Source organism: Momordica charantia (genome assembly GCF_013281855.1).
Source record: "Momordica charantia cultivar OHB3-1 chromosome 1 unlocalized genomic scaffold, Mcharantia_2.0 BLBB01000001.1, whole genome shotgun sequence".
In the NCBI taxonomy this organism is placed as follows: Eukaryota; Viridiplantae; Streptophyta; class Magnoliopsida; order Cucurbitales; family Cucurbitaceae; genus Momordica; species Momordica charantia.
The window spans coordinates 18,148,222-18,171,179 of NW_028275157.1; the positions used below are offsets into that span (position 1 = coordinate 18,148,222).

The following is a 22,958-nucleotide window of genomic DNA, read 5'->3' on the forward strand; positions in this document are numbered from 1 at the left end:
ACTTTATACTCAATGAAAGTCTATAATTTATAGATTATTTTAGTTGACACATTAAATAGGGTAATAATATAATTATATTAATACGTGGTCTACTTTTTATTATTAGAATATTTATTTAAATATTTTTAATAACAAATATTGGACAAGTAGATATTGAAAAAAGTAATTAAATATGCTGAAAATTGAACTCAAGTATAGATTTTCGTTTGAAGAAAAGAAAAGGAGTGAGTTAAAGTTAAGTTAACACCAGATAACAAACAGAGTCTAACCAGCTAGGCAAAGGAGAGGTCACATCTTAGGTAAGAACAAGAAGATCTATTGATATGACAATATCCTAGGTTATAGAAATCACTTTCAAATCTTTAATTATGGACCCTTTTTTTTTGTTTTTGTTTTACAGTAACCCCAGCCTATTTGATTCTCATTACCATTGTCCATTTAATTTTTCAAAAAATTTGACTCTAAGTTAAATCTACTTGATTTATTCTTGGATACTATTTTATATTTGACAATTAATAGAGAAAGATGTAAAAATTAAAAAAAATATATAAATAAATAATGAGTTGTTAAATGTTTTTTTTGTAATGATGCTAAGGGAGAAGTTATTCATTGATTTTAAGGAACCAAATTTTTTCCTTTAATTTTTTCGCACTACATATTGTACATCATGATGTTCCCAAACCTAAAGGATAAAGGTTTAGATTACCTTTTGATTTAAATATTTTTTTGAGTTTATGTCGTTTCAAATTATGGCACGTGAACTTTTAAAATATTAACGAAATATTTGTTAAAAAAATTATTTTAAAATTATTTTATTAAAAGTTAAGAATAGAAGTGAAACTTTTGAAATAATATAAATATTTTTAAAAAAAGAAGCAAAGTTCAAAGTTTTATTTATTATTATTAACCTTTTTTTTGGCAGGTTTTTTTAGTACAAATAGTTTAGATTTAGTTTTTATGGTATTAAAAAATTTTAAATTTAATCCTTATGATTTGAGATTAGTTCTAATTCGGTATCTATAATTTTTAAAGTTTCAAAATTTATACCTATGTATTGGTTAACCATCACATACTGAAAGGGTAGATGACAATAAGAAGGAGATTTTGTGAGATCTAATTAAATGATAGGATTTAAAGGAAACCTTTTCAAACCATCTAAAATTAAATTAAAATTGAGTTGCAGTTTAGATAATTGGTACATCTCTATGATTTGGCGGTTGAGGTTGTGAGTTTGAAATTTTCACCGGACAGATAAATAATAAGATTTAGTTAGGACGATGGAAATAAAATAAAAAATTTTAAAATGAACCAAGTTGATATAAACCAAATTTGAATTTGAACAGAAAATAAGAGAGAAGAATTCAAACCGCCACTGATTTTTAAAGGTATGTATTTTTGGGAAATGTCCCCAAATGAAATCATACGATAATATGATATTGTAGAGAAGGTAGATAGGGGAGGGATCGGACGATTTCCGTTTGAACAGCGGAGCGGCGCGGCGCCTGGTCAGTAACCAACGATTAATTATAGGAATTGGAAAAAGCCAAGTCTGTTGCAGGTTTGCAACCAAACACAAGAACACTACAAACACGATTCCTGCGAGTCATCGAGCCGCGGAAAACGTCGTTTAGGATTTGGTGGGAATGGTTAAAACCAAGCACCAAAAGTCCAACTCTAAGCGACAACCCCAAGTAATCCCTTCATCTTTCTCTCATTTCTCAACTATACGCCTTCTTTCACGCTGAAGAGCAAGAATCCTGATTTTCTTGTTTAACCTCTTACCTCAATTCTATCTGTAATGCTTCCAAGCTAAGACAAATTCGTTAATTAGCGCCGAATTATGTGCTTATGCTGCCTCACCCGAACTTTACTATGGTACCCCAGTTTTTCTGAACCATCTTGATCATAATATGCGACATAAGAGTTCTATGGTTACTTTCTTCTTGTTCTAGATTAGTGATGGTTAAGAATATGTATTATTATATAAACTATAACCAATCTTTTGGTTTAGTGGTAAGTTAATTCAGTATCAGATAGGTGGTCACGAATCCAACCGGCACATATAGTATAGTAACATTGGGTATGTGAAAAAAATGTAAAAGCAGATTTGGGAGAATGGATTCAACCACAAATTGGCCTATCTATCTAGATATAAATACTACGAGTTTTCTGAGAACCAAATGTTACACGGTCAAGTAGTTTTTTCGTGGGATGAGTCAAGGTGTGTGTAGTCAATTAATATTCGAGCAAGCATGTGAATGGAGTCCTAAGAGTATATAGTTTAGTGGTAATTTAATTGTTAATTTTGGTCAGATTGTTGCATTTTAGTATTGGGTTTGTTCTGGCCTCCAGGAAAATATTCCTTTGTGAGGAGTTCATGGCTGAAGATGAGCCATATTCCATTTCTCTGGAAAGATCCAATTCTTGATGTAATACGTAATAACTAAGCTTCAGAGTACCAAAATGGTGACCAATATGTTCACTTTATACATTAGTCTCAGATTCTCAACCAATAAATGCGTAGTTGTTAAGTTAGATGGTCATTATTTCCTCTAATATTAGTGGTTTCATGAAAACGTTTTTGATTGGCAGAACAAAAAGCCTGGAAAGGCAGCTGATATTTCTCAGTTTCGTGCTCAGCTTGACTTATTGGGCCTCCAAATTGTTCAAGTGACTGCAGATGGTAATTGCTTTTTCAGGTCAGGAATTATTAGATGAATGCATCTTAAACTTGTTGAGAATCATAGATTACTACTTTAATATACGAAGGAAAGGTTTATCTGGGGAGATATCTTGTTTCCTTGGTCGTTTCATTTCTACCTCTTCCTTCAATCAATGAATATATATACTACATAATGCACATAACTGTTAACTTTTGATATTTTCGTTCATTTTTGTTGCGTATGGTTTGCATGCTTATCAATTGACTTGTATAATGCTCATCTTTTCTAGATATTCTATTTGGCTTTTGTTTTATTTGAAGCTACTCTTGTATAATCTCAGTAAGTTGCAGGGGCCTTGCAGATCAGTTAGATGGTGATCAAGAGGAACATGAAAAGTATCGGAAGATGGTTGTGCAGTATATTTTGGTACATATCAGGAACTAACTTTCATATGAACTCTGAATTTTGTAGCAGTCGTTGTACTTAACCTTGCTTACTTGTAATGGCTATAAACTATTCCTAGCAGACATGATTCTTGAATCTCTCATTGTAACTATGATGTGTTAGTGTTCATCATGCACTGCTCATTAAAATATCTGCTTAGATTATAAAAAGTGTGAAGTTTTTCTTATTGTGATTTTGTTGTGATCCCTTGGAAAGGGGCCGTGGATTAATTCTCTGTCTGCAGTAGTTTAATATTTTTGTCCGTTTATGCTGAAATTTGGCTCATGTCACCTGCATTTGTGCATTTTAATATGCTTTGTTGTATTTGTTTTCTATCTCACTCCCATGTTCCTTCGTATCTTATAGTACTATGAATTGTAAAATGTCATTAACAGAAGAACCGTGAAATGTTTGAGCCATTCATTGAGGATGATGTCCCATTTGATGAATATTGTGACTCCATGGAAAAGGATGGTACCTGGGCTGGACATCTCGAATTGCAGGCTGCTTCTCTTGTTACTCATAGTAATATATGCATTCACCGGGTGAGAACTTTCTCGAAACCTTTTCTTCCGTATTTTCCATACCTGTACTGTCCACATCATCTTCCAAATTGAAGAAATTAATGCCACGTTCCACCCTTTGAGCAAGTCTGACCAACGTAGGTGCTAACTTTGTTAAAGTGCAAAACAAAAGGGATTTCATCATGCTGTAACTACTATGAAACATATAGTTACGTATCTATCCCAAAACTCATAAAGATACGGTTGGATTTTATATTTTGTATTTATATATATGATGCTATCTAAAATTAGGATAAAAATGAGATCAACTGAAAATTCCTGAAAGTCAGGTTTCTTCATTCAATATGTGTGTATTTGTGTTTGTATAAATTGAAGTTAATTACCATGCAGATCTGTTCCTCAACTTAAATTCTAGATTTGTCACTAATTTGTACATAGAAATCACATATTATATGTTCTCCAGAACCACTGTTTACTGATTGCTTGTAAATGTATAGATGTCATCACCACGTTGGTACATACGAAATTTTGACGATCGAGAAGCTCGTATGGTCCACTTGTAAGTGTTGGATGGTTTGTATAGTAAATTTGCACTTGTAAATTTCCATAAAGTGATTGATAGGTTTAAGGAAATTTGAATATGAAGCTACTAGGTGTTATGTGTTAGGTGCTGTATTTATGTGAATGGTATGATGTCCTTCAAATAGATGCCGATAGCTTCTTAATTGTAAGCTTAAAATATATGGTGTTTGAAAACATTATTTGCCTTGAAGTAATTGTTGAGCAGTTTATGGACCACTAAGTTATTATTAGTAAACTAAACTCTTTGGACCTATCATATTGGTGACAATTGACATGCGATGGAAATACGAACGAGACAAGAATTTTTTTTAGATATTAGAATAAGTAAGAAAGAGAAAGTTAAACAATTATCTACCAATACTATAGAGGAATGAGCATGACTGAAGAAAGTTTTAAAATAGGAGTTTATAAGGTTCAAGTTTCTTTTATCATCCCAGCATATCCAAGCTAAGAACACCTATGTTAAGGCTAGTATCTAAAAATATCAATCTAAAATCATCTTTTTATGATCATGTTGGTTTCATTTATCACTAATGTTATATGTATTATCATAGTATGAAGGGAGCCGTCAATATTACCTTCATGTAGCAGTTTATCTGGTTGTTTGTGTTCTAAAATCTGCCAATATTTTAACATGATTTGGCGTGCATGACCTATTTGTTGACTTAAATTGTCTCAAGGTCTTATCACGATGAGGAACATTACAATAGTGTGCGGTTGAAGGAAGACACGTGTGCTGGTCCAGCCAGGCCAATCATAATCAAAGTCAGTTTCTGTTTTCTTTTCTCCGCTGAATTTATATTTCTTATGAAAGTTGTGCTTATTTTAACTGAAGGATTCAAAACATTATGGTAGTAATACCCAAATTACTTGTTTTTCTAAGGGTGATGCTGTTCCTTCAGCAAATTCACTTCAAGCAAAAGTTCTCGCCTCTAATTTTCAAAAGAGAGGCGAAAGTGCTATAAGTCCTGGAATTGTCAAAGTAGTTATGGCAGGTAGTGGTTGTGAAAATTCTAGAAAAGTTGAAAAGGTGATTATGTAATATTAATTGTTTGTTTCCCATGTCCATCTAACTAATCTTCTTACAATGTATTTAGTTAGGAGTTGTTCTTTTCATATGGTGGCAGGTTTTGGTACAAGTCAGTGGTGATGTTGATGCTGCAATAGAGTTTCTCATAGCAGAACAAGCGGCAGAAGAAAACGAAGAGCCAACTGAATCATCTATGCGCCATATGGATTCCTCATTCGGTAATGTCGGATCATCAATTTTCCTCCTATCAAGACAAATTTATAACATAGCAGATAGCAGTTAGAAGATTAAAGTTTATTTTTTGAAATGTTACAAATCACTTGTGCACTAATGCTCCACAAAAAGTGAAACTGAGAGTTTTTTTTTTTTTCCTGAGCTGCACTTTGGAAGAACTGTGGTTATCTACACTCCAAGAACATGGAATTTGTGACCAAAAACTTGGAATGCAGATAGCAATAAGGCTTCCTTGATAACTGGTTAAATTGGTTATCTGTTTGGTCTACCGTTTCAGAAAACTTCAACTTGTTATTTCTAATAGATGCTGTAGTTGATCTTTGTATATCACATATTTGAAGGGTGGATAAAATTTACAACTTACTTGTCCTTTCACCTTCCAATCACTCCCCCGAAGAAATGGCCAGAAGAAGAACTGTGTTTTAGGAGAGGAATCTTTTGCTCAATGTTCTTGTTATCATTGCATTCGGTTATGTTTCTTCAATATTTACCAAGATTTTTGCAAATTTTCAGGTGTTGATGAAAAAAGGAACGATGAGCAATTGGAAGAACAAACAGAAGAGAATCACAATAAAATTGATTCGTGTAGCAACAGCACTAAACATTCTAATTGTAGCAGTTCTCAATCAGATGACAAGGTCTTCTTTTAGATCATAATGCAACTATTTTTGCTTTGCTAAATATGATCTCCTCCCACCATCTAGCTCTGAGTACAGTGGTTGTAATTGCTTATATTTCTTCTCTTCCATTATCAGAAGATCCCAAGGAATAAAGTCTGCCCATGTGGTTCAAAAAAGAAATATAAAGCTTGCTGCGGATCAGTTGCTGCGAGTTCATCTGGCAAGTATATAGTGTATGGTTCTTGACCCTTTTTTTATTTTTTTAAATGTTTTTGTAAGACTTCAGTGCAAGTTTATGATGGGGACATGGAGCCATCTGCCATACAGTTTGTTTGTACCTGGAGAAAGAAAAACAAAAAGGAGAATGACGAGGAGGAGGGTGGGTTAGCTTTTTTCAAAGAGTGGGGCCCAAAGTTTGTCATAGGTGGTCATGAGAATAGGTCGTGAAGGAGGGGTATTTCTAAGGGAGAGGAACCCATTTGCAGGATTCAGTATTTTGTATTTGGGCCTTAGGGGGTTTATCTTTTAAGGAAGGAGAGTGCTCAGCCTCTCAAAGAGGTTTCCTTTGTTATTTTTGTGTTCTGTTTGGGGTGATTAATTGAATATTGTGCAGGTAGGCCATCTGAGGCCTATCAGTTTATTTAATTTTTTATCCCATAATTGATCAAAAGAAACATGCTATCCAAAACTTGGTTGAGAGAAATTCCATTTGAAGTAAAGGAAGAGAGAGTTCAAATGAGATATTAATTGGAAGGCAGTTAATAAGATTGAAGATGACCTAGAATTTTCATAGAGGCTTATCATAATTATTACTTTGCTCCAATTTGAGCTGAAAGAGAATGCCTAATATGAAGCTGCTCCAATAACAGGAACAAGACTATTGACTCTAAGAAATCTAGGAAGGAAAGGAAGATGGGCAAGAAGGGTGGACCTGCTAAAGTTGAAGTGTCCTCTGGATCTGATGGATTGCCACATGACTTGGGAGCACTTTGTATTTGATCTTCATCTGGCCGTATGAAACTGAAAGCCGTCTAATTGATTAATGTTCCGTCTCATTTGTTTCTCACTAACATTGTCATGATAACATCACTCCATTTTTATTTCAGCAGGAGACATTTTAGCTGCAGATTAAAGAGAGTTTGGAATCGCAGGTTAGTGCTACCTCGTTTTCAAAGTTTCTTTTTATGGGGTTTTGTTATTATGTGATATTTATCAACAATTGTGAATGTTAGGAGGAATTATTTTCCCTTTGTTTATTATCACCATTGTTGCTTTCGATAGAGGATATGGCTATATTTGGAAAAAGGAGGGTACTATTGAAGACCCTTAAGGGGGGAGGAGAAAAAATAGTATCACGAGAAAGAACAGTCAGAATATTGTGTTTGTTACTAACCTGCTTTTTCAAACTAGTGGAGGACAACGTTAATGGATTTGATGTTTGTGCTTCTTAAACAAGCAAACAACTTGAGTCAGTTCAAGCGGACTCAAGATCATCAAATTCTCAAAAGATTTTCATATTTCACTTTTGTTTTCTTTTTTAAAAATATCACATTACAAATACTAAGAGGGAGCAGAAATGACTTAACCACTGATGTTAAAGGTTGGCTATTTCTCTCCTACAACAAAGCATAAAATGCAGTTCATCCACAAGTTCAAAGCTTTTCAAACCATTTTTCTCTTGATCAAACCTCAAGGATTGTGGAACTAACAAAAATTAAAATGAATGGTTAAAACCATTCAATATAGAGATGTTTTTATATAGTAACGTGAATTATAATTCTGTTGTTTCTTACATGTACTTTATTTCACTTTCCTGTGGCTCTGAAGGGATAGGAGTTCTTGGGCATTGTGAATATCCACATGCGGATGACCCAATTTTCTGCGCAGGGCTTCCTCATTATGTTTCAAAGAGTTGCTCTTACAATAACCGTAATTTATATTGTACTGATGTCTTCAAATTCCGGATAGATGATGATGTGATCCATGATTGCTTGGTGGTGGGATTTTCCCCATACAATATACCGGTGGTTGTGGGGAAACTGAAGAGTGATGGTTTTCCCCTCTACATCTATGCAAGGCCGGATTTTTGCAGAAGCCCACTGAACTTGAAGTGCGAGTATAGATTTAGAAGCAGTAGCTCGCATAGATGAACTTGTGCTGCCAATCATATTACAAGAGTAAGCGCACTATATTTAGGGTTATATTATGGTTAATTTGTCAATTTTTCTATTTATCAACGTTCTTTAGCTAATGGTAGTGTAAAATAGAACAAGGGAAATTACGCACCTACTGTCTACACACAAAATATGACCATAAGTTTTGTTGTAGAAGATTCAGGGAAGTGGCCGCTCTGAGAAAATGCAAAGATATTAGCATTTCAGAGTCTGTTCTTTATGACGTGCGTGGCCTGTATTATTAGTGTAATTGTTTGCCATTTGATCTTTCTAAGTGATCCGTTAATCTTTTATTCAGTTGGATTGTATTGAGCTAAGATTCGCAGACCTTGGTATGGTTTTCTTTCCTTGATGTATAAAGACATCTCTCAGTTATCGAGTCTCCTAGAGAGTGTATACACATTTACCACAAACTACCATGTGTGGAATGGTCGAGTCAGTTCAACTTGGCAAGGCCGTAGACTCGAAAATATTAAACATGGGTTAGACAAAACCAACTCCAGTTAAGTTGTTTACTACTATCAATTATTGAAGGACAAGTTCAGTGATAAACTGTAAAAAACTCCCTGAAATCCAAACATATCCAAGAAATCTTTCGGCTCCCATCCACAAGCTTGAACAAGAAGGGTTGAGTTGAAGATCTCATTTCCAAAGTCTGTAGAATGTAATGGATAATCTTGCCATTTTAGGAAGACTTCATTTCTACATCTTGTTTTTACTCCTTGTTGCTGTAGACATATCAGTTAGACAAGTGCTCCCTTATATGAAGTGTATATGCATTACTTAATCAAAATCATATTGACTATCATTCTCTCAACAATTCTTTTGATGTACGGTCAAATTTGCAAGCACATTAATCGAACTGGTAGAAAACTTTTGCAGTGGAAACCGTGGACAGAAACTACAATGTAGGGGTGGAGAACACAGTGCCAAACAGTTACAATATGTTATTCCCCTTCACAACAAATAATACTCAGTCATAGTTGTGAGTCAACCAATGTCATCGGCGAGCTCTGAGATCTCGACATGTTCGATGAATATACAGCCTACAGGTCAGGTTGAGAAGCTTTTGGTAGGCAATGGGGAGGGACCTTAAAATCAACCATGTTGATCTAGCTACCATTTGCTCCACCTACAATAAAGTTGTTCTAAACAACATACGTCACATGTCCTTCGAAAAGAACCTCATTAATGTTGCTAAGTTAGACAAGAAAATGATGTCTGTATTTTAATTGACAACACTCTATGTGTCGTGCAGGGCACATGGTAAATCGTCCTCCTCTTCAAGGACGCCTTTCATTTATAGGGGCTTGTATAGTCGTACTACTAACTATGCTACTCGAGGACAATTTAATAAATCCTACTACTTACCCCTCTATATCCTCATTTTGTATTGGTTGGTTTATGTTATATTCAATAAATTAATGGGATGTTGAAGGAATAAAAAGCTACATCATTAAGTATGTATATGTTTTTTTTTTTTTTTTGGTATACCTTGTAAAATTTTGAGTAACATGTTGAGTTTTTGTCTAGATGTGAACTTGTTTGTTAAAAGACGATTTTGACTTGTCACATTGAACATGTCTCTTCAATATATTAACTAATATATATTTTCATGTAAAAATGAAATTAATTTTTTAGTCTTTATAAGTTTGAACAACCAATTTTATTATTCATCTAATGTTTTTACTTCTAAATGAATAATAAAATAATAAAAATATATAGATATAACTTAGACTTGTGGAGGAAGTTTTAGAGAGATTCTTTTTTTAAAATCTCTCGTTTATTATTAACCCTAATTCTATTTTAAATAGGTGTCTCAAAAGTCACATGATTTCTTTGTAATTCCTAAAAAGAGAAGGTTGAGCAAAGAAAACATACCCCATAAGGTTAAGTTAGGATAAATGAGAAAATAAGACGTAAAAAACATTCTATTTTTATGATTCATTATTTTTGATGTCGAAAGTATTGGAGAATCGAATAATTAAATAAACTTCCTTTTTGTGATGTTATTTTAAACTTGTCTTTTGTGAATGATATGAATGTGATGAATTTTCCAACTTTTTCCAAAATTGAAAAGGATGAAATTGGGGAAGCTTCCTACTTAAAAGGAAAAGAAAGGAATCAAATTGGATTAGACCAAACATGAGTGTGGGGAATTGTCCAAAAACTGAAATGGAAAGCTATGGGTATCAAACAAAACGCATTTCTTCCCAAAATTACAGACTCGTAATGCACCCTCTCACTCTTACTGCCTTCATTTCTAAAACTTGCTTTTGTTAATTTGATTAAAGACCAATTTTTAAAAACAAACAATTTTGTCTCTAATTTTGTTGTTTTGTGCCTTCAAAGTCATTAGTTTTGGGCAAAAAATCATTCTAGTTTTTACCAGATTACTTGGACAAAATCTTGACTGTTATTGTGAGTTTGATTTCATGACAACTTTTTGTGGTATTTTATCCTTAAAATAATGCTTCCTTTGCCAGCACTTTTAAATATCTTTTCAGATTACTAGACTCTGTCTTCTTTTTTTTTTTTTCAAAATAAATAGTTTTTTAAAATGTTTTAAAAACATTGCTAAAGATTTTGGAAGTACTTTTTTTTTTCTTAAATGATAAACTAAATACAAAATTGATTTTTTTTTACATATAGAAAAACTATCTAATCACTCGTACACTTACTTACCTTCTGACGTGACATATAGAATAGACTAATTACAAGTCACGATTTGTCGGTTTTTTTTTATTGCAATATCTATAGAGGTGGAGATTCAAACCTACGATTTTTTGATAGAAAATACATGCATTAATTAGTTATGCTATGATCAAGTTGGGATAGTTATGATTTTTTTTTTTAGTACAACATGTTAAGGAGAAGATTCGAACTCACAAGCTCTTGGTTGGAGGTATATGCCGCTGAGCTATGCTCGTTTTGGTTGGGATAGTCATGATTTGTTCCTTGATTTATAGTTAATTAATCAAATTTTACCAAACATAACTAAAATTTAAATATACTATCGACTATTTTTATAATTATTTTTTCTTAATTTTAGAAATTATCATAAATAATCTATCTACAATAAAATTTTACAAATATAGTCTTTTTGAGTTGTTACTTTCCACATTTTCTTTTTACTTTCCTATCAGAATCAATCAACTATTATTTATTTTTAAATAAAATAAAATTTTCGTGTCTATTGATCTATTATATAAATTAAAAAATGAAAAACAATTTAAATATAAGAAAAATTTTGTAAATATTTTGATCTTTTGACTCCTATTTTGTTAATATTTTCTTAAATTGAGTTATATATATATATATATATATTATATATTATTTGTTAAATAGAAATCATTGCTTAAATTTCTAAATGCCCATAATTTTGATGTCAAGAAGTAACCATATGGGCTTTCCATATCTTGGGCGGCCCCCAGAAGGAGAAAACCAGCACTTCAAATTGAACACTTTCTATTATTGGAAAAATAAATAAATAAATAAACAGAAGTTCTATAAGAACCGATTTTATGGAATTAAAATTATCATGTATTAAAGAAAAAATTAAAGTTATCATTATACAAAAGTAATAATGTATGGTTGTCCGCTAATAATTTGGTTTCTACTTTGAATAATAAAAAATTAATATGAGTTCGAATCCTCTCACCATATGTTGTAAAAAAAATATGCCAATCAAATTAGAAGTGTGTAACACTCTAAGAATTGGTAATTCGTGTAATAATTAAAAGAAAAGTAAAAAATTTGACTTTTTATTCCAATTTTCTCATATTAATTTGTGTAATAACTAAAATTAAGTTTTGAGATATTAAAAGCACAAAATAATAGAGTAATATAATTTTTTCTTCAAAAAAAAGTCACACACAAGTCGAAGTTCTCCACCTATAACATCTTAAAATTACTATCGAAATATTGACGAGACTTTAAAAACCAGAACTAATTTTTTAGAAATTACTTGGCTCGCTCAGGAACAATTTTTTACTCTTGAGATTAAGATTATAAACATTAGGTTAACATATTATTTTGGAACTTCTGATTTCAATTTTGGTTCATTTTAATCCCTTTACTTTCAAAATGTGTTCATTTTAGTCTCTATATTTTAATTTTTAGTTCATTTTAATATATAGTTTCAAAATATTCATTTTAGTTCACTTACTTTTAAAAATTGACCATTTTGGTCCTTACCAACAAAATTTTAACGCAAATTATACATACAATGTAAATATTTTAATACAATGATAGTTAAATTTCAAAAATATATTGAGTGTAGTTCACCTTGAAATTGTGATAGAATAAATGAGCACAATAAAGGGACCAACATGATCATTTTAATAATATAATGACTAAAATGAACATTTTAAAATACATAGACCAAAATGAACTGAGATTAAAATTACATGGACCAAAATAGTATTTTAGAGAGAGAATTACTTCATTTATTAAAAAAAACGAGGCAATCTATGAAAACACACCGAGAACAAACAAGGAAAAAGAAAAACTTTAAGAAAGGTGGATATCTAAACCTATTTTCATTAAACTTTCATTTTAAAAAAATTGAAAACAGTTTCGAAACAAGCCCAATCTTTTTTAGTTTTTAAAATTTTGCTAGTCTACAGTCGTAAAAAAAAATGCCTACAAAATAATATTACATAACGAAGAAAAGTGTTAGTAAAGAGAGATGACATTTTATAAAAATAATAATAAAGGTTTGTGAAATGGAATCTCACTGTTTAGTTGCCCAAAAATCATAAAGGAAAGCAATAGGTGCAGAAGTTTATATTTAGACAAAGGAAAAAGGTCTATTCATATTTTATGACTTGAATGCACAATGAAATCTAGCCAGTTTCCTCATTTGAGGTAAACAATAAACAGCTTTAATCCAATGCAACAGATGTACTATCTCACTTCCTGCACTCCTTATATGACACCAACTTTACTTTCACCCAAACAAAATAAACTATACTAAAAAAAATCTGCCATCTATATACACACACATATATATATATATTGTAAATATATCTCAAATAATTCAAATCTTCTGCAATGCAATGCGTGTATAATTCAATTGCTTAATTTTCATAACAGGAGCCAATAAATTTAAGAGAGCAATAATTAATGAAAATTTATGGTCCCAGAGGTGGAGGCAACAGCTAAACAAGAAAGCAAAACTGAAAAAATTAAAGGGTTGAATTGGGAAAAATGGGCCTACTCTAACCTAGCCTAACCTAATTAATTAACATAAAGTGTGAGAATTGGGTTACCATAAAATTAGTTTATGGACATTAAAGGATGCAATTAAAGGAGGAAGCAATTGGTTGGTCTAGAGGTGTGCTAATTTAAAGTCTCCAACAAACCCTCTCTGCCAAATTTCCAAAACAGGAAAGTCTTTCAGTTGGGAAACTGAAATATAATGGAAATAAAATGAAGGGATTGTGTTTTGTGCATAATGGAATGAGGATTCACCTCAGCAATAATATTTCCATGTGCATACACCCTTCTATATGTCATTATATACTCCACTACACATTTATTTTTTCTTCAATTTTTACTGGTCATATTCAATTTTTACACATGCAGTTCCACAGAGGGAAACCTTGCTCATTTAATAAACTACATCTATCTATTAAAATTTTTATGCCAATATAGATAAAAAGAGATAGCAACTTTTCATGAAATTGTTGTGCCAACTGGTGAATTTATAACTCAGAATAATATCTTTGTAAGGATAAGATTCTCTCTCAAAGAAAAGAAATCCATCACCTTAAGTTTAAACATTATTTGTTCATTAGAGTTCAAACAGATACATCATATTGATTCAGTGATTTTTTTTTTTTTTTTTTTTTTTTTTGTAAAAACAAGACTAAATATATCATTTGAGTTAATGCATAGTTTTGTGAGTATGTTTGTTTAATTAAGAATTTTATTTCAAATTATTATTATTATTTTTTTGTTGTTGCATGTCATCAATTTATTAAATTTAAATTAGTATTTACTTAAAAGATTACTTACTTCATCAGTTAAAGAAGAATATTAATAACATTGTTTTAAATTTCTATTCATAGTATTCATAACACTTTCCATCTAATAAATGTCATTTTCTATCCATCTTCTTGCAGTCATCTCGATCTAGTTATATATATAAAACAGATCTAGTTATATATATAAAACATCAATGAAATACGACATGTCTCATGCCCAATAGGAAGAAGAGAAATATCTTCTTTAGGGCTTGACGTTGGATAACTTTAAATTAAAATCGAGGAAAAAACATTTATGAAGAAGCGAAAATTGTGCATTCTAAAAAAAGGAAAATAGCAACAAAAAAAAAAGTGCTCCTTACAAGAGGAAAATAGCTATTATAATTAAACATACTTCAAAATATTTTTTTCAATTAAAAAAAATTTAATTATTACTCGAGTACTTTAATTTGGTTACTTGCGTTGTTATTACTTGATTATTCTCAAAATAGAAAGAAAAAAAAAGCGCTGGACTGAATTTTTCTAAATCAAAATTAAGTTTTTGTTTTTTTTAAGTCAAAGATTACTGCCACGCAAGTTGTTATGGATTGCTCTGAAGTCATATTAAAAAAAAAAAAGACAACTTTTTGGAAAACATAGTAAATAACTCTTTATACATAAAACTTTTCTTTTATAGGATAATCTTTAAAAGTAGTGAAACATATTTTCTTATTTTTACTTCTAATGGTTCCCTAAATCAACTCATATATAATTATAAATTAATTTAATTTAACTTGTATTTTGGTAGTTCAACTTTTAAAAGGAGTATTTTAGTCTATAAATTTTAAAATGAAATTATTGCTATAAAATTTTAAATGTATTTCATTTTAGCCGTTTGAACTAAAAAGATAAAAAGAAAACGAGAGGACCCAAAATTTGGCTTACACTCCAACGAATACGTAATAAAGTCCAAGTTATAAATGAATACAGAAGTTGAAAATGACTTGTGGGTGAGTTTCGATATCAGGCAATATAAACATGATAATGGGAAAGATAGATGAGTTAAAATTGTTCACCATCTTCTTTCTTCTGGTTCCCATTCATATGTAATAGACGACACCCATTGACTTTACCAAATTTCATTTCTAAAATCTTTTCCTTCCTTAGTATTTATAATATGTCCAAAACCATTTCGCAAAGTCCATTGTTTTATTATTGCACAACTTTAGGATTCAAGCTACAATTTTATAAAACATGATTGGAAAGAAAACCAAAAAAGAAAAAAGAAAGAAAGAAATCACTGTCAAAGGGGGACGTTTCTTTAATTACAGAAGGGTAGAAAAGGACGGGTTTGAAAATTAATATATATATATATATATAAGAAAAAACGATAGAAGAAAGGTAATAAAATGTGGTCCAAGTGGGAGGTGAAACATTGAATGAAAAGTTTCCTTCTTTGGAGTTAGTGGTGATATATGCTTGCTTATAATGTACACATATAATTGCATAATTTGGGGTAGATTTGATTAATGTAGTGAGTTTGGTCAACAAGTGGTTATAAATTTAAATAGTTATAATGCATGGTTGAGAGATGAGAGAAGGATATTATCATAATGAATGAAAGAAATTAGATAGGTATCTATGAGAAGCAATTCCTTTACACAAAGTGGGTGGAGAACCCACCTACATACCCATACCCATACCCCTACACTACCATTTTTGTGGTCCTTACTCTCTTTATTTATTTATTTATTTTTTGCAAAGGAGAAAGGACATCATCATCATCATCATCCTTTAATATAATTAATTTACTCTCTAACTTGGTTTTCATGTTCCAAACATACTCTTCTTTTTTTTCTTCTTAAATGAACAAAATTTGGAAATTTTAATATTTGTTTTTAGTTGTTTCATGAAATTAAGCTGTGATTGGGTCATGAAGACTATTGTTTTGTTGGGTAGAAGAAGAATGAGAGTGTGAAAAGAGAAAAGAGAGAAAAGAAAGATGGTTAAGGGTACAGAGGTCAGAGAAAGTGACTGGGCGAGGAAAGAAGAAAAGGGAAATGAGAGTGAATTTGGTTGGGAAGCGAAAGGGCATCAGCCATGAAATGCCATAAAAGGAAAGAGTGGAACACCCATTTCCAAACTCTGGAGCGGAGCCGCGGAAACGACACCCAACCACACAACTCTGTCTCACTAAACTGTGAAAGCGATCTATCACTCACACTCACAAATACATTATTTACCGATTCAAATAACTAAAATTAAACCCATCCCATTCATTCTTCATCTTCATTTAAATATCATATATCAATTAAGCATTCCCAACTGTCAATAATATCCCATTTATGGAAACCACCCACTTCCCCTTCCCCCTCACTTCTTCATCTAAACCCAGCCCACCATTTTTCTTTTTATTACGTGCAGCTAGCAATGCAATGGGACAATAATTTTCAACGCTAGACCTAAAGACTCATAGGGGCGTAGGAGATGGGTAGAGTGAGATTTTTAAATCTGTGTACATCTGAGGTTTTTGCAGTGTTCCATAGATTCGATGCAACCCCCCCAAAAAAAAAGTATCTAAGAAGAAGTTAGTACTTAGTAGGAGATAGAGAGAGAGAAAGCTGGGCATGACATTATGTTTTGCTTTTGTATAGGCTAAATAGAGAGAGAGAACAAAAAAATAAATAAATAAAGAAGAGGAGAGTACAGTTTGTTCCGTTTGATAAAAAATCACACAAGAGAAAGAGAAAGAGGGTGTACTGTTGCTATAGCCAGACGCGTGGAATATGCTACTACGGAGATGGACCACCCCTTTCTAAAATCTAAAATAAATCAATAATGTCATTACCTCGTTAAAAGAAAATTTGAATCTATACCTCTACATATTGTACTAAAAAAACAAGCAAACAAATGTATACATTTAACTCCTACTCCTCCTTTCTACCTTCTAATTTATTGTTCATTTTAAATTTAAAACGAAAGGACACAATCATATCTCAAATCCATTGGTTGACTATTTAAAAAAAAAACCCACAAATGGCAGGATGTGGTGCTTACCTTTTCAGAGTTCAGAGTTCATATATTATATAAATCAAACAAATGGATTTAATTAATGAGTGATGACGGTCCGAGTGACGAAATTGCGCCCAATATTATATCCATTTCTACCGAACTTTACAAAAAATATATATATCTACTGGCTTTTGGTTTGAATAATCACATGTTGTCTTCCAAGTAATAAAAAATTGAACCAAATTGATTTGTTCTTTTTTTTTTCTTTCTTTGGTTTGGGATTTAATTAGACTATTCATTCATATGGATCGTATTATTTGACAATGTTTGTTTCCTCGTATGATCTCTCCCGCCCACCTAGGTTCTTGCTTCACAGTTCACATGCATGTTCTGTACAACACCCCTCTCACCCTCTGAATCAACTCGAACTCTGTGCGGAAAAAATGCTTATGAACTAACCATCACTAAAAATTCACAATTATTTTTCTTCAAAAAAAAAAAAAAAAGAAGAATATGTAGCATGATAGAAAACAATAGAATGCAAGACGTACCCATTTTGCGAATGAGCAGAAAAAGTGATTGTTTTTAAATATTTTTTTTTATGATTGTAATAATTTTTACTGCTGTAAAGATGAAAAGAAAACAGAGTGAAAGAAAAAGGAAAGGGGATTGGGGTGTTGGCCTACGATGAAAGGAACCAGTCGTCATAATAGCAGTGTCTGACTGCTTTTGGCTGAGGGAGAATTGATTCAAAGGACACCATGATGGTGACTATTCATCGCCATTCAGTGACATTTCCAAGACACCCACAAAATATATTTCAAAATTTTAATTCTAATTTCGTATAACCCTCTATTTTCTGTCTCCCCCACCCCACCATTACTACAAAAACTAACCCCAAATGCCTCTTTCTCTCTCTCTTATTATATATTTTTCATATTCTTTCTCTACCTCTATTTTGGACAACCTAAACGGAATCTCTCCCAATAACAACAAAATGACAATCTTTGGAAAATGATCATTCAATTTGATAAGCTAAAAGTGTAGCCAACCCAAGCCCACGCATAACGCCACACCACACCCCTTCTCCTTCAATCATCTAACCAACCAAAAAAATATTACTCAAAAAGATACTAGGAATATAGGGTAAAATGTAGAGTACTAGGCAGGCAAAAGAAAGCAAATGTCTAAGGAATTGGGAATTGCTAATGCACATTCAATACTTGGTCAGAAAAATTCTAGCTTTTTCTTCACCCATTTCGTTAAATTTTTACTACACTTGCTTTCTTTCTTTTCTTTTCCTTTCTTTTTTTTCCCCATTGGAGGAGGCTTCAATTTTCTTTTCTTTCGAGATTCTCATCGGGAAGTGGAGAAAGGGGAAAAAAATAATAACAATAAAGTGACAAAATTAAAGCTTTGATGATCCTTCTTTTTTTTTTTTCCTTTGGGAGGGGGTAGCTGATCTTGATCGGAAGGGAAGGCAGGGCAAAGAGGGGAGTGAAAAAAAAGGAAGGAAAACAAAAAAAAAAAGAAGAGGAAAGAATAGTTGAGAGATGTCAGGAGGGTCTCATAAGACAGTGAAATCCATTCTTCTGCAGCCAATTTTTGGAAGGAATAATCTGCGGTGCGAATCCTGATGATGCTGCAGCAGTTGCAAGAGCTTGAGATGGCCCCGATTGAAGAAGTTGATTATTATCACTTAAAGACAATGATAGATCACTTCCTATTCGGCCTCCATTGCGATTACTGCTGCCCGAAAACTGAATCTTCATCAACAAAACAGCAACAAAAAATAAAAACCAAATCTTTTCTAATTAGTTTTTTCTTTACTCTACTTTCACCACGCATCATCATACAACTATATATATATATATATATGTGTGTGTATACCCACTTGATAATTCAAAGAATTGAGGCTGGGGTTGTGATTGTGATTGTGAAGCAATATCTGGGAGTGGGGCTGATCTCCACTGAATTGGCCGTGTCTTTGCATTTCAAATGAAGCTGGAGATTGAATGTGAGTCTGGCTCAGGAGATGCATTGTTTCACTCTCCAGGTACCTATTAGTATTGTTATTATTTCTTCTCTGTGCATTGTAATTTTTACTTGCACCTCCGCTTGATTCTTGCAACAAATTCAGCTATTAAAGAGAGATCATAGAGACACACAAAAAAAACCTTATAAATTGGAGTGAATAAGGTGAGGGGAAATCTGAAAATTTGATGGGAATTTTGATTATTAACCTGAGGAGGCCTAAATACTTGATGGTGGTTCCGTTGCCACTCGGCTTCCATCGATAGAGGAACAGAAGAAGAATGGTGCGGATCTACGGCGGCATTTGGGCTGTCGTTTTGCTTTGAGCTTGAATTTCCCAAACTCAAATCAAGACTGTGGTCCGTCAAATTGCCAATTGAATCTGTAAAAAATGCCAATACAATAGATCATTATAATCATGTAGAATAAGTTGAACAATTAGTGGCCTAATCTGTGTTTAATTACCAGCTGTGGGATTGAGTTCATTATCGTAGATGCTGGGATCGAAATTGGTGACTGCTTCTTTGCCATTACATTTGATTGCAGCTTTATCGTATGCCCTATCGTTATTATCATCATGCGCACCCGATTAATTAAAATAATTAAAAAAAAAACAAACGACATCAATGGCAGTTTCCGATGTCCAACAACTTCAACCAGAAAAGAAAAAGAACACACCTTGCAGCTTCAATCTCGGTATCAAACAAACCCAAATAGACGTACCTGTAAAATTGAGGTAAATAAAAAAAAAAAAAAAATTGGGGATGGGTTTGTTAAAATGAATTGAATAGGATTAGTTAAAAAGAAAAGGGTAGAAAATGAAAATGGAGGGGAGGGAATACTTTTTGCCAAGAAATTGGCCCATTCGGGCCTCCCATCTTCCACACTTGTGAAGCGTAACACCTCTATACTTGGAGCTTCCTCTGGGGAAGCCAGTGCTTTGTCGGCGAAGTACGTGCACAAATTCTTCCTTTGTTAGATTTCCCATCTGTTTCAATTTTACAACTAACCCAATTAATGGTCAAATTTTTTTCCCCATTCTTTTTATTTATTTAAAAAAAAAAGAAAAGAAAACGAAAAACCAAATATCTCCACTCCAAGCCTGTAATTAACGCAACAAGAGGCAAAAGGCAAAGGCAAAGGCAAAATTGAAGACCAGACCTGTTTTAAATCTTCCTCGTAATCTTCGATGCTGAAGTTTATGTCCGCCTCAACCCCTCGGAATTTAATTGCTGCTCTATCGTAAGCACTGCACAACAACAAAAAGATTTGCCCTTTTTCAATTAAACTGTGTCCGAGTCCGACCCGAGTTTTCAATTAGAAAGAGAGTGTGGTCTCACCGTGCAGCTGCATGTGCCGTGTCGAATCCACCTGTATCCAATTCATTTGATGCGGAGAAACAAAACCAAAACCAATCTCAGAAAATTTTTAACAATTAAAAAAATATCAAACGAAAAGAACCCAATATACCAAACCAAGCATACCGAGATAAACTTGCTTTCCACAATCCCTGCACAAGGCAAGCACCAAAGCCAAAGACAAAGAATTAATTAAAATCAATTAGGATGCAGAATTCCAAAAGCAGAAGTGGGTTTTGGGAACACAAAATTGCAGTAGAGAGAGAGATGATTCATTTTTTCTTTCTTCCTTTTTTTTTAATTTTAAAAAGAAAAGTAAAGAAAGAGAAATTGAGAGTAGGGAGAGGGAGGAGGGACCAAATATGGGACTCCCAGCGGCCGGTCCTGCGGTAAAAAGTGACGCCGCGAAACTGAGAGCTGCGAGACCTGGGTCCCCGGCGGCTCTTCTTAATGGGGTGGGAAAGGTCGGTGGTGGATTTGATGGAATTAGCGGCGGCGAGAGGATCGGGATGGCAGAATTTGACCCCGACCCAGTGAGCCCGAGGGAAGGCGGAAGCAGTTGTAGGAGGCGGAGCAGCAGTAGAGTCCTGGAGTGGAAAGAACTGGCGAGTGACGGGGCCGGGGCTTGGGTCGTCAATTTCCATGGACCCGTATAGCTCCTCCTCATCGGATCCCTCCTCGAGAAGCAGCGCCGAGGAACTGGAATTGGAAACGGATCCCCCCCATCCCACTCTTTTCCCCTTCTCCTCCGACGTCTTCGGGGACCAACACGCTTCGGCTTCGGCTTCAGCTTCCGATTCATCGCCTCCCCTCTCCTCTGGACAATCGTTGAGATCCCACATTCTTTCTTTTTTTTTCTCCAACACAGGCAGTCGGAGGAGGAGTTTTTGATTTTTGGTGGGCTTACCCGAGAGCGTCACACCCCATCCTTAATACCCTTCTTTCAAAATCCGCTCTATAATTCACCCTCTTTCTCTCTCTCTCATTTTTTGTTTTTATTGGTTTGCCAGATAAATTTATAGAATTTGGAAGAGGAGGGGAGGGGCAAATTAAAATCTTGATAAGAAAAATCCTAAAATTTCTCTTCTCCGGCCTTACCTTTGCATCTACCAACTTCCTCGTTTCTTTTTTTTATTCGTGGGTTCACAGCAAAACTAAACATTACATAAGAGAGAGAGTAAGTGAGAGGGGGCAAAAGAAAAAAGAACCATCTCTTTCTTACACAACTTTCCCACGTTAGCCAAATCGAAAAGCTTTTCTCTCTCTCATACTCCATCTGCGTTACCCAATAATGGAAATAGACAGTGGAAGGACTAAGAAAGATGGCTAATTACTCAATTTCCTAAAATATCTACTTAATCATTCATCATTCACCTCAAAACTCACTTCCTATTACACTCTTCCAAATTCATACATTTCTCATATCTATACCATCTCTCTTCTCCTCTCTTCCCCTCCCTTTTTATTTTTACCTCCCACTTTTAATTCAACTCTAACTATTTTAAATATGGTTTACTCCAAAATAATAAAAATAAAAAAACAATTTGTAAACATGTCACTGTTATTTTAAGTCCAAGCATTAAATACAAATCTTTAAAAGTTGAAAAGACTCAACAACATATATGCACACATCTATTCGTGCTAGACGTCTATTCGTGATTTACATTTATCAATATATAAGTGATAAATGTAAAAATATTACATCAGTGACATATGAGGCTAAAAAAAATTTACTTAAAATTTTTTAAATAGGCAGGTAAAAAAATTACAAAGGAAATTATCATATTTGTTAAAAGAATAAAAATATAAAAATTCAAGACAAATTTGTAAATATGACTACCAATCTTTGCTCTGGATTATAATTTTCATATTTAAAATGAACAAAAAAAATTGATCTTATATTTTTGTAATCTTAATTTTTTTTTTAAAGAAGTTCTAGCTTTAACATAAAAAACATGCTATACTAAAAAAAACATTAAAAACATAATAGATGGTTTCTTGGATCATTTATTGAAAAGATTTTTTTAAAATTGATGTGCTATTAAATTACTTTTCATTACATACTTAGGCGAATAGACATAGTATCGAAATATTACTTGAAAAATAAAACACAATTTGTCAATCAACAATATCTTATTCACTCATTAATAATATCTATTTGTTCTAAATTAATATGTTTTAATATAACAATAATTTAATCCTTAAAAAAAAGCACAGATCAATAATTTAATCATACATCTTTTTTTTTCTTTTGTAAACAAATTTTAGTGGTTTCAATTTTACAAAAACGACTGTTTAAGAATTTCTAAAAGTT

General features: G+C 32.8%; 2 protein-coding genes and 1 long non-coding RNA gene across 15 annotated transcripts; 1 reads left to right on the forward strand and 2 right to left on the reverse strand.

Moving 5' to 3' along the window:
- The first annotated feature begins 1,395 nt into the window (after positions 1-1,395).
- On the forward strand, positions 1,396-9,734 carry LOC111005897 (SEC-C motif-containing protein / OTU-like cysteine protease family protein). Of its 12 annotated transcripts, XM_088125789.1 has the most exons (14): positions 1,400-1,691; positions 2,593-2,699; positions 3,014-3,089; positions 3,503-3,652; positions 4,129-4,190; positions 4,894-4,978; positions 5,097-5,243; positions 5,341-5,461; positions 5,991-6,115; positions 6,233-6,317; positions 6,967-7,109; positions 7,204-7,248; positions 7,925-8,274; positions 9,154-9,734. In XM_088125789.1, exons 1-12 carry the CDS (start codon positions 1,644-1,646, stop codon positions 7,216-7,218), a joined length of 1,164 nt encoding a protein of 387 aa, XP_087981915.1. In that variant the 5' UTR covers positions 1,400-1,643; the 3' UTR covers positions 7,219-7,248; positions 7,925-8,274; positions 9,154-9,734. The 12 variants fall into 12 exon arrangements, with proteins under 12 accessions (XP_087981918.1, XP_022133263.1, XP_022133266.1 ...); XM_088125792.1 differs by lacking the exon at positions 9,154-9,734 and having other exon boundaries at positions 1,396-1,691; positions 6,236-6,317; positions 7,925-8,568; XM_022277571.2 differs by lacking the exon at positions 9,154-9,734 and having other exon boundaries at positions 1,397-1,691; positions 8,066-8,568.
- LOC148213374 (uncharacterized) lies at positions 5,236-7,168 on the reverse strand. The gene is made up of 2 exons (XR_015791747.1): positions 7,029-7,168; positions 5,236-5,487 (listed from the first exon to the last, which is right to left on the reverse strand). It is a non-coding gene; the product is annotated as an uncharacterized LOC148213374 (long non-coding RNA).
- Positions 9,735-18,475: 8,741 nt separating the features above from the next.
- LOC111005757 (floral homeotic protein APETALA 2) lies at positions 18,476-21,879 on the reverse strand. 2 transcript variants are annotated; one of them, XM_022277384.2, is made up of 10 exons: positions 21,002-21,879; positions 20,771-20,796; positions 20,627-20,657; positions 20,448-20,535; positions 20,129-20,274; positions 19,965-20,009; positions 19,752-19,846; positions 19,496-19,668; positions 19,147-19,392; positions 18,476-19,012 (listed from the first exon to the last, which is right to left on the reverse strand). In XM_022277384.2, the coding sequence occupies exons 1-10, from the start codon at positions 21,484-21,486 to the stop codon at positions 18,809-18,811; spliced, it is 1,539 nt and encodes a 512-aa protein (XP_022133076.1). In that variant the 5' UTR covers positions 21,487-21,879; the 3' UTR covers positions 18,476-18,808. The 2 variants fall into 2 exon arrangements, with proteins under 2 accessions (XP_022133076.1, XP_022133074.1); XM_022277382.2 differs by having other exon boundaries at positions 18,476-19,018; positions 21,002-21,875.
- Positions 21,880-22,958: the final 1,079 nt, after the last annotated feature.